General features: G+C 32.8%; 1 protein-coding gene across 1 annotated transcript in view; it reads right to left on the bottom strand.

Annotated features, from left to right (window-relative positions):
• The window catches only part of LOC143228425 (laminin subunit alpha-like), a 189,771-nt gene that overhangs the window by 97,365 nt on the left and 79,856 nt on the right, over nucleotides 1-12,550 (bottom strand). The window contains 2 exon segments of the mRNA XM_076459687.1: nucleotides 2,521-2,721; nucleotides 3,296-3,466. Of these exon segments, the coding sequence (XP_076315802.1) occupies nucleotides 2,521-2,721; nucleotides 3,296-3,466 (372 nt within the window).

Genomic DNA, 12,550 nt, shown 5'->3' with positions numbered 1-12,550 from the left:
TCTGAACCCTCTTGGAATTACCCCCAGACAGTGTTTGGTGAGAAGAAGGCCTGACATATAAACAAAAGTTCAAGAACAGTGACATGTAAATCACTCCATTCTCAGATAAATTATCCAAAGTTTCCTGTTGGTTGTCACCCATACTCTCTATCTCCAAAGGGATGTTTCAATGAAAAGATGTAGACACGTATGCAGGGAAGAAAACAACACACCAGATAATGCATGGGCTCAGTTCAGTTACCAATGAAAAAGATATTGCAAGGAAGAAAGAAAGATTTGGAGTGGAAAGAGGATTCTGATCAAGGTTTCACTGTTCATGAAGCGCCCACTGAAGGGATCTTGACCAAAATGAACCAGTGATGTTGGTCGTGGTGAACCAAAAGTTCCATTGAACTGAGTCATAAAGCAAAAGGCAATGCTTGAGTGATAGTTGTGTCAAAAAATACCTCAAAATGGGCAATATATGAAGTTGGTCTAAAGAAGAAATTCTCGAGTTTGACCAACAAGCCCTCTCAATTCACCACAGAAAATGACTTCCAAGTAGTATTCAGAATGAGCTAGAACAAGCCAACCATCCATGTAATAATGAAATCGCAGTCACTGAGCACAGAAAATTCAACAAAACATGTAAGATGCTGAGGCAAGTCCAATGAAAAGGACTTAAAATTATTAAATCACCCCAAGATGGACAAACCAAAGATAAGAACAAGACTGAGGTGATATTGGTATATGTAAGTAAACACTAAACACATACCCTGAAGTCAACCACAACCCAGAAGAAAATGCCAATCTCAGAGCAAGAAGAGATTCTATGGTGAACTGGAATGGTGAAATGAAGTAGTTGAGGCAAGATAAACTACTTACTGTCCATCAATCCCTAGTTTTCTAGGGGGCAAAGAAAAAGGCAGGGATAAAAACCCCTTGAAGCATGGGGAGCAGGTCTGATTACTCACTGCAGGAGTAACAATCAAATTGTTTTTGACAAGTGCTGGTGATCTCAAGTGAGAGGGAAAGAAACAGAGAAAGAAGAAATCAGAGGTGGGAAAAGAAATTGTAGTTGAAAGAACAGGAGGTTCTGATAGAAACAAATGGGATACAACATTTATAAAGGTGTAATGTTGGTGGACCAATGTCACCCAAGACCCAATAAGATTCAAGACAGCATCGAAATTTTATGTCCAAAAAATGGAGCTAAACATAAATCCCTAGGAGAAGTCAAGGGTAAATGGACCTGAGCCAATGTAGCATCACAACTTATAAGGTCCTAACAATAAGGAAGCCACATAGTGAACACCAGAACTGAGGATGAAATGAGGTCTAAAATGAAGTAGTGACGAACAAGGTTACCTACAGAGAACATCACAGGATTTCTCTGAAGAGCCTCAGAGAAATAATAATTTACATATAAGTATGTAAGAACAATACCATAAGAAGTTGGTAAGAGTAAAAAGCAAGTAAGGATATTGAACATGTGGAAGAGAGACATGTGAACTGAGAGCCACCCCCCAAATAGGTAACAAGTAATCTAACAACTGTTGATCTAAAAATGAATAGACAGCATAATCAAAAGTCCTCAGGGGCAAAACATGCCAATTTCTTCACGTAACTGCAAGGTCAATGGATGAGTAAGAACCCAAATATCAAGAAAAGGAGAAAAAATGAAAATGTCAGAAAGATCACTTGTATGATAAGGAAGGATGAGGTGAAAAAACAATACAAGCCTGAAACATAAAATCCATGAAGACCAAATTAGGCCTAGACAAATCACCAGGTCAGGAACAGGAATAATTGACAAACTCTGGAGGTGGGAAAAAGATGATCAAAGTTCAGACAGCAAAGACTCAGCAGTTTCAGTGGGAGCTTTGGCAAAGTCCAGGGATAGAGGTTTGGACCATGTGACATATGATCTCTCAATGTATAGAAGCAGATAAATCCATTATTGGATCGCCTACATCAGATGTCTGAGAAAAACACTAGTTGCTGTTGTAAACACTGAAATGGTAAGGCTTACTTTGTAATGCATTGCACAAATTCAAGAATACAACAATAAACAAACAAAAGAGCACATCAAAATACAATTCCTGCCAAATGAGAAGTGATAGTTCGATAGAGGTGCACAGAAGAAGACACGTATATCAAATGAGTGCATTGTGATCCTATTAAGAGGGAGGTGACACATAATAATTTACATATAAAACATGTTGAAATCACTGGATTCCAATGGAGAAGCAGAAAGCTTGTGGCATGCATGACAAAAAAGTTCACACATAGGGGACAGCAATGAACAAGAATAGTTAATCATGTAAGAAGAGGGAAGAACCATATCAGAATTAGAAAACAAACTACTGAAATTCTTCATATTACCTATGCTATAATAATTACCCCATTTAAACACATTCCAGTTGCTTCTACTTAAAGTCAGGAAACAATATAAGAACACTAACATAATTAAATAAAAAAAATCTTTACAAATAAAACTTTCAAAAAATACTGTAAGTAGAAAACAAGTTTTACACTTACCACCCAAATGCCTTTATGGTCTGGTTCTTTCAAGGTGAGTACAAAGTTCTCCAGAATTGAAAAGATGGTAGAGTTAGTGTTTACTTCCTCCACGACGTTGCGACAGCCAGAAACACTAGGACAGTGCATAACAGGTAGTACAGCTTCATAGAATTGTCCATTCTGTATCAATACATTCAGGTCATAGCTAGGGTGGTCAGGCTAGATAATATAGATCAAAATTTCAATTTTATAAATCATTCAATGAAGACCATATCAACAAAAGCTCAATGCACCATAATTATATCCAGGAAGAGCTCTTATGAATATAATTATGCTTTCAGTAGTACATTACACTTAAATAATAGCACAAGTTTTTTAAGTGAGGTTTAACATCTTGTAATGAACTATTAACATAACAGATAAAATAATTTGTTTTAACACTATATAATATAGCACAGATTAGAATGTAACAGACATCTTTAGCTTCAGACAAGGAAACAGTATTTTGGTTTTAAAACAGTTTCTTTTGTTATCAAGAGGTAAATCTCACTTATTCACAAACAGATAATAAGAAGTATCTAGTATAAAGGTACACTAAAGCAAGCAAAGATAATGTATTACTTACTAGAAATTTACTGACAAAACATGTTTCCTACTGGTATTTACAATCACAGGATGTAAAAAGTACATGTTAGCTTGTGGTAATAAACCACAATAATATACAAATATAACCTGCATTATATGATTGTACTATATCATTATATTATAAGGTAGTGAGATAACATCGTATTACCTGGTAGTAATGTACCACTATTACGTACGAACCAGCTGCAGGAACTGAACCATGGATATCTACCATTGGGTCATCATGATCAAGATAGATAAGTTTCACTTGTTGATCTTCCAGTGTTGATGGGAGTTCTGTAGCTACTCTGTTTTCATTCTGTCCACTTTCAAACTCAACCTATAAGAAAAGAGAGAGATTGTACACATCTGCCTAATCACACATGTAACTCCAGCCAAAACAAACAGCTTTGGTTGCTTGTTAAATGTAAGTAAAATTTATTCATCTACATTTATTCAATAAAACACTTAAAAATTTATTGCTCAAAATACAATACTTCAAGTTACGGGCACTTAAAGAGGATTTTATATTTCCTCTTGCATCGTTTAAAAGCATTTAACCTTGGTTTGTTCAGTAGATCAAGAAAACGCAAGAGTTTTAGTCTGTAGATGTGCTTTTGTTGTCTGATCAGTGTTTAAGAACATTGTTCATGATATATATATATATATATATATATACACACACACACATATTTAGTGAAAATTAATAAATTTTGATGAAGTTAGGTAAACAAAATCACAAGGAAAAACTGCATTAAAAACAGCAAATTCAAACCTCTGACTAATTATGTTAGTTTGTCAAAATTTAAAAAACAAGTTAAAACAAAAATAAATTAAACAAAAATTCTGCACTGATTGAAAAGATTCCAGCATACAAACTATAATGTGGAAATATAAAATGTACCCTAGGTTTTGGAGATGACTAAAAAGTAGGGCCCACATTGTGGTGGGGATACACCATCTATCAGTCTTACATCACAAATAAAAGAGTAGCAATAGATATAGAAATATAAATTATGAGAGCAAGATGTGGGTGCTCAAGCCCACAACATCCCACTTCTATATCACACTTCACTGCTTGCAGAGAGTTGTGGGAAGGTGATTGCTCTGCAAAGTAAAGAAGAAAAATGAATGAGGTTAAGACTGATAGATGGCATATCCCAACTACAATGTGGGTCCTACTTCTGCAGTCACTTCCAAAACTTAGGCTCAATTTTATAATCCTACATTATAGTTCCTACTTTGGGATCTTTTCAATTAGTGCATCATTTTTTTGTTTAGTTCATTTTTGTTATGACTTGTTTTCTGAGTTATAACAAATACATATCTATTTATACACGCATAAAAATTATTACATAAAAAAACAGGTTAGAGATAAATGACAGAAGGATTTGGTTAATGCCAAGTCAGCTGATGTAAAAAGCACTGTAACTATAACAACAGTAAGTCCACTGAAGCAAGGAACACTGTAACTCTAATAGCAGTAAATCAGCTGAGGTACAGAGTATTGTAACTATAATAATTGTAAGTTCACTGAGGTAAGGAGCACTTTAACTATAATAACACTACGTTCACTGAAGTAAGGAGCACTGTCACTATAATAACAGTGAGTCCACTGATGTAAGAATCACTATAACTCTAATAACAGAAGATCAGCTGATATAAGGAGCACTGTAACTGTAATAAAGTAGGTCTATTGAGGTAAGGAGCACTGTAACTATAATAACACTAAGTTCACTGAAGTAAGGAGCACTATAACTATAATAACACTAAGTTCACTGAAGTAAGGAGCACTGTAACTATAATAACAATAAGTCTGCTGATGTAAGAAGCACTGTAACTATAATAACAGTAAGTCCACTGATGTAAAAAGCACTGTAACTATAATAATGATAAGTCTGCTGATGTAAGAAGCACTGTAACTATAATAACAGTAAGTTCACTGATGTAAAAAGCACTGTAACTATAATAATGATAAGTCTGCTGATGTAAGAAGCACTGTAACTATAATAATGATAAGTCTGCTGATGTAAGAAGCACTGTAACTATAATAACAGTAAGTCCACTGATGTAAAAAGCACTGTAACTATAATAACAGAAGATCAGCTGATATAAGGAGCACTGTAACTGTAATAAAGTAGGTCTATTGAGGTAAGGAGCACTGTAACTATAATAACACTAAGTTCACTGAAGTAAGGAGCACTATAACTATAATAACACTAAGTTCACTGAAGTAAGGAGCACTGTAACTATAATAACAATAAGTCTGCTGATGTAAGAAGCACTGTAACTATAATAACAGTAAGTCCACTGATGTAAAAAGCACTGTAACTATAATAATGATAAGTCTGCTGATGTAAGAAGCACTGTAACTATAATAACAGTAAGTTCACTGATGTAAAAAGCACTGTAACTATAATAATGATAAGTCTGCTGATGTAAGAAGCACTGTAACTATAATAATGATAAGTCTGCTGATGTAAGAAGCACTGTAACTATAATAACAGTAAGTCCACTGATGTAAAAAGCACTGTAACTATAATAACAGTAAGTCTGCTGATGTAAGAAGCACTGTAACTATAATAATGATAAGTCTGCTGATGTAAGAAGCACTGTAACTATAATAACAGTAAGTCCACTGATGTAAAAAGCACTGTAACTATAATAATGATAAGTCTGCTGATGTAAGGAGCACTGTAACTATAATAACAGTAAGTTCACTGATGTAAGGAGCACTGTAACTATAATAATGATAAGTCTGCTGATGTAAGAAGCACTGTAACTATAATAACAGTAAGTTCACTGATGTAAGGAGCACTGTAACTATAATAATGATAAGTCTGCTGATGTAAGAAGCACTGTAACTATAATAACAGTAAGTCCACTGATGTAAAAAGCACTGTAACTATAATAATGATAAGTCTGCTGATGTAAGGAGCACTGTAACTATAATAATGATAAGTCTGCTGATGTAAGAAGCACTGTAACTATAATAACAGTAAGTTCACTGATGTAAGGAGCACTGTAACTATAATAATGATAAGTCTGCTGATGTAAGGAGCACTGTAACTATAATAACAGTAAGTCCACTGATGTAAAAAGCACTGTAACTATAATAATGATAAGTCTGCTGATGTAAGGTGCACTGTAACTATAATAATGATAAGTCTGCTGATGTAAGAAGCACTGTAACTATAATAACAGTAAGTTCACTGATGTAAGGAGCACTGTAACTATAATAATGATAAGTCTGCTGATGTAAGAAGCACTGTAACTATAATAACAGTAAGTTCACTGATGTAAGGAGCACTGTAACTATAATAACAGTAAGTTCACTGATGTAAGGAGCACTGTAACTATAATAATGATAAGTCTGCTGATGTAAGAAGCACTGTAACTATAATAACAGTAAGTCCACTGATGTAAAAAGCACTGTAATTATAATAATGATAAGTCTGCTGATGTAAGAAGCACTGTAACTATAATAACAGTAAGTTCACTGATGTAAAAGCACTGTAACTATAATAATGATAAGTCTGCTGATGTAAAAGCACTGTAACTATAATAACAGTATGTCCACTGATGTAAGGAGCACTGTAACTATAATAACAGTAAGTTCACTGATGTAAGGAGCACTGTAACTATAATAACAGTAAGTCCACTGATGTAAAAAGCACTGTAACTATAATAATGATAAGTCTGCTGATGTAAGGTGCACTGTAACTATAATAATGATAAGTCTGCTGATGTAAGAAGCACTGTAACTATAATAACAGTAAGTTCACTGATGTAAGGAGCACTGTAACTATAATAATGATAAGTCTGCTGATGTAAGAAGCACTGTAACTATAATAACAGTAAGTTCACTGATGTAAGGAGCACTGTAACTATAATAACAGTAAGTTCACTGATGTAAGGAGCACTGTAACTATAATAATGATAAGTCTGCTGATGTAAGAAGCACTGTAACTATAATAACAGTAAGTCCACTGATGTAAAAAGCACTGTAATTATAATAATGATAAGTCTGCTGATGTAAGAAGCACTGTAACTATAATAACAGTAAGTTCACTGATGTAAAAAGCACTGTAACTATAATAATGATAAGTCTGCTGATGTAAAAAGCACTGTAACTATAATAACAGTAAGTCCACTGATGTAAGGAGCACTGTAACTATAATAACAGTAAGTTCACTGATGTAAGGAGCACTGTAACTATAATAACAGTAAGTTCACTGATGTAAGGAGCACTGTAACTATAATAACAGTAAGTTCACTGATGTAAGGAGCACTGTAACTATAATAACACTAAGTTCACTGATGTAAGGAGCACTATAACTATAATAACAGTAAGTTCACTGATGTAAGGAGCACTGTAACTATAATAACAGTAAGTCCACTGATGTAAAAAGCACTGTAACTATAATAACAGTAAGTTCACTGATGTAAGGAGCACTGTAACTATAATAACAGTAAGTCCACTGATGTAAGGAGCACTGTAACTATAATAAGAGTAAGTTCACTGATGTAAGGAGCACTGTAACTATAATAACAGTAAGTCCACTGATGTAAGGAGCACTGTAACTATAATAACAGTAAGTTCACTGATGTAAGGAGCACTGTAACTATAATAACAGTAAGTTCACTGATGTAAAAAGCACTGTAACTATAATAACAGTAAGTTCACTGATGTAAGGAGCACTGTAACTATAATAACAGTAAGTCCACTGATGTAAAAAGCACTGTAACTATAATAATGATAAGTCTGCTGATGTAAGGAGCACTGTAACTATAATAACAGTAAGTTCACTGATGTAAGGAGCACTGTAACTATAATAATGATAAGTCTGCTGATGTAAGAAGCACTGTAACTATAATAACAGTAAGTTCACTGATGTAAGGAGCACTGTAACTATAATAATGATAAGTCTGCTGATGTAAGAAGCACTGTAACTATAATAACAGTAAGTCCACTGATGTAAAAAGCACTGTAACTATAATAATGATAAGTCTGCTGATGTAAGGAGCACTGTAACTATAATAATGATAAGTCTGCTGATGTAAGAAGCACTGTAACTATAATAACAGTAAGTTCACTGATGTAAGGAGCACTGTAACTATAATAATGATAAGTCTGCTGATGTAAGGAGCACTGTAACTATAATAACAGTAAGTCCACTGATGTAAAAAGCACTGTAACTATAATAATGATAAGTCTGCTGATGTAAGGTGCACTGTAACTATAATAATGATAAGTCTGCTGATGTAAGAAGCACTGTAACTATAATAACAGTAAGTTCACTGATGTAAGGAGCACTGTAACTATAATAATGATAAGTCTGCTGATGTAAGAAGCACTGTAACTATAATAACAGTAAGTTCACTGATGTAAGGAGCACTGTAACTATAATAACAGTAAGTTCACTGATGTAAGGAGCACTGTAACTATAATAATGATAAGTCTGCTGATGTAAGAAGCACTGTAACTATAATAACAGTAAGTCCACTGATGTAAAAAGCACTGTAATTATAATAATGATAAGTCTGCTGATGTAAGAAGCACTGTAACTATAATAACAGTAAGTTCACTGATGTAAAAAGCACTGTAACTATAATAATGATAAGTCTGCTGATGTAAAAAGCACTGTAACTATAATAACAGTAAGTCCACTGATGTAAGGAGCACTGTAACTATAATAACAGTAAGTTCACTGATGTAAGGAGCACTGTAACTATAATAACAGTAAGTCCACTGATGTAAAAAGCACTGTAACTATAATAATGATAAGTCTGCTGATGTAAGGTGCACTGTAACTATAATAATGATAAGTCTGCTGATGTAAGAAGCACTGTAACTATAATAACAGTAAGTTCACTGATGTAAGGAGCACTGTAACTATAATAATGATAAGTCTGCTGATGTAAGAAGCACTGTAACTATAATAACAGTAAGTTCACTGATGTAAGGAGCACTGTAACTATAATAACAGTAAGTTCACTGATGTAAGGAGCACTGTAACTATAATAATGATAAGTCTGCTGATGTAAGAAGCACTGTAACTATAATAACAGTAAGTCCACTGATGTAAAAAGCACTGTAATTATAATAATGATAAGTCTGCTGATGTAAGAAGCACTGTAACTATAATAACAGTAAGTTCACTGATGTAAAAAGCACTGTAACTATAATAATGATAAGTCTGCTGATGTAAAAAGCACTGTAACTATAATAACAGTAAGTCCACTGATGTAAGGAGCACTGTAACTATAATAACAGTAAGTTCACTGATGTAAGGAGCACTGTAACTATAATAACAGTAAGTTCACTGATGTAAGGAGCACTGTAACTATAATAATGATAAGTCTGCTGATGTAAAAAGCACTGTAACTATAATAACAGTAAGTCCACTGATGTAAGGAGCACTGTAACTATAATAACAGTAAGTTCACTGATGTAAGGAGCACTGTAACTATAATAACAGTAAGTTCACTGATGTAAGGAGCACTGTAACTATAATAACAGTAAGTTCACTGATGTAAGGAGCACTGTAACTATAATAACACTAAGTTCACTGATGTAAGGAGCACTATAACTATAATAACAGTAAGTTCACTGATGTAAGGAGCACTGTAACTATAATAACAGTAAGTCCACTGATGTAAAAAGCACTGTAACTATAATAACAGTAAGTTCACTGATGTAAGGAGCACTGTAACTATAATAACAGTAAGTCCACTGATGTAAAAAGCACTGTAACTATAATAATGATAAGTCTGCTCATTTTTTTCAGTTGGTGGTGACTTCAAGCCAGTCATTGAAAAGATATTTTAAAAAAAGGAAAATACAATCATGGAAATTCTATAGAAAATCAGGAAATAAGTTATCAATGTTAGCATATTTTTGTGGACACAATATTTCTACAATACAAGTAAATGTAAATAGTTTAAACATAATAAAGAAAAGAGAGAAAATTTGGTACTGGACCAAAATTCTTCATAATAACAATTTGTCATCTATGATTCTGAAATTACTTAACTATCCGAGTACTCAAAAAGGAGATAATAAATTTTGGCAAATTGCTCATAATAACATTAAGGACTTTTTCAAGACATATTTTTGTGTTTAAGAAATAAAATTATCACAATAAATTGTGCCAAAATTAATACTTTGTACAACCTAACAGCATTCAAATCGAAATACCATGCTAATAATACTATTACAACTACTATAAATATAAATTTAACTGTATAATTTAATGGCTAACTGACCAAATAACTGATCAAAATACTTCACTCAATTAAATGGCACTACTGGCTAAAAACCAAACAGTGACTAACATGTACTAACTGACTAACCTAATAGTAATTATATCTGATGCCTCACTTCAAGATATTTATTAAAGTTATTAGATTACACCCAGCTGCAAATTTAAACTTCAACTTCATAAAAGCTATTTCTGTTTTAATAGCAGATTTTACATAAGTCTGTTATGCAGATTTCAAAAATAATATTAATTTTATTCTATTATGTAATGATTTTTCACAAATTGTGAAAAAAAAACTAACTTAGTTAAAATTATTATTTTGTTTACCAAAATGAACATTTTTTATCATTATGTTTGTCAAGAAAAATACAAACAAACCAAAGAAAATGAAAGAACACTGATGACATATGATTATGCATCCTCATTCACCCTTATTATTTTGTCAAATCTAGATTGACAACTAACTTAGTTCAAATTATTATTTTGTTTACCAAAATGAACATTTTTTATCATTATGTTTGTCAAGAAAAATACAAACAAACCAAAGAAAATGAAAGAACACTGATGACATATGATTATGCATCCTCATTCACCCTTATTATTTTGTCAAATCTAGATATTTTAGTTTCAAAACTACATGTGGTGGCCTTTTTCTTATGTATTGCATCTAAAACAACTCGTTTCATTGACAAGCAGTAATCAGCCATCATGCTGATGTTCCTTTTTTAAGACTTTTTTCTTATCTTTAGTCTAATGTCTCACCCAAAAACAGTGCAGATTTTGTGCACAGCCTCGGTCCCCATGTTTTAATCCAAAATATGCATAATACACTTTTTTTGATGAATTACATAATGCTCTGCCTTTGTTTCTTTACAACAAATTTAACATAAATATAACAGAGTATGTTTGGGTCATTTACACAACCCCATTGCTATAGCAACACATAAATAATATTAAATGAAATAATAGTGTGAAAGTGCACTCAGTATTACTCAGAAATGACACATCATACAGCCTGTTAACTCCAGAAATGACACATCATACAGCCTGTTAACTGTTACATTACTCGTGGTGTGCTTCTTCTGGGTTCTAGAATGGTTAATAAGACTCTCACATCACAATCAGTCTAGAGAAGTTTATAACCAGTGGTTGACAACATTTTAAACATAACAAAATATGACCAGTTTCCATTAAAATGATTCACTTATGTAAAACTACATATGACATCTTGTAAAAAATCTGAATATGATGAAGAAAATGGGTATTATTTTCAGATTTTGCATACATAAAGTACTGTACAACATATAAACATTTCAAGGCAACAAAACCATTGTAGACCTATGTTATTGTATCCACCTTTGAACATTCTATTACAGGTCAATTTTGTAAGATTTAGAATCATAATGCCATGAACCCTCTAGCTGAAATCTAAATTAAAGTGTTGAAAATATAACCTTTCTGCTTGCCCTCTAATTAGTAAGAATTATTTTATTATAACGAATATTAAAGCAGTCTTATTTTGTTATTTCAGACATTCTGATCATACTATGAAATCTTTATTTTGTGCTAAAGTTCTTAAAATTATTTCTTACCCTTTAACAGTGAGTGTTTAATAACAGCTAAAGTTCAACTGATTTCCTTCAATGTTATGGAACATTCTGCAAGTCACTGTTTGATAATAACAGCTAAAGTTCAACTGATTTCCTTCAATGTTATGGAACATTCTGCAAGTCACTGTTTGATAATAACAGCTAAAGTTCAACTGATTTCCTTCAATGTTATGGAACATTCTGCAAGTCACTGTTTGATAATAACAGCTAAAGTTCAACTGATTTCCTTCAATGTTATGGAACATTCTGCAAGTCACTGTTTGATAATAACAGCTAAAGTTCAACTGATTTCCTTCAATGTTATGGAACATTCTGCAAGTCACTGTTTGATAATAACAGCTAAAGTTCAACTGATTTCCTTCAATGTTATGGAACATTCTGCAAGTCACTGTTTGAGTAACTAAAAATCTCTAATGCCCAAAATAAAGCTTCTTTCCAAAACATAACCTTGTTGGTTTTATTCAGTAATGAAGAAGAAAAATATAAACCTTTTAATCCTTTCATACTGGAACTGAAACTTTCATATCAAAGTTGTAGAAACAACAAATT

Source organism: Tachypleus tridentatus, chromosome 10 (genome assembly GCF_004210375.1).
Source record: "Tachypleus tridentatus isolate NWPU-2018 chromosome 10, ASM421037v1, whole genome shotgun sequence".
Taxonomy (NCBI): Eukaryota; Metazoa; Arthropoda; class Merostomata; order Xiphosura; family Limulidae; genus Tachypleus; species Tachypleus tridentatus.
Note: the sequence above shows the minus strand (reverse complement) of the source record. Positions and strands in the feature narration are given on the sequence as shown.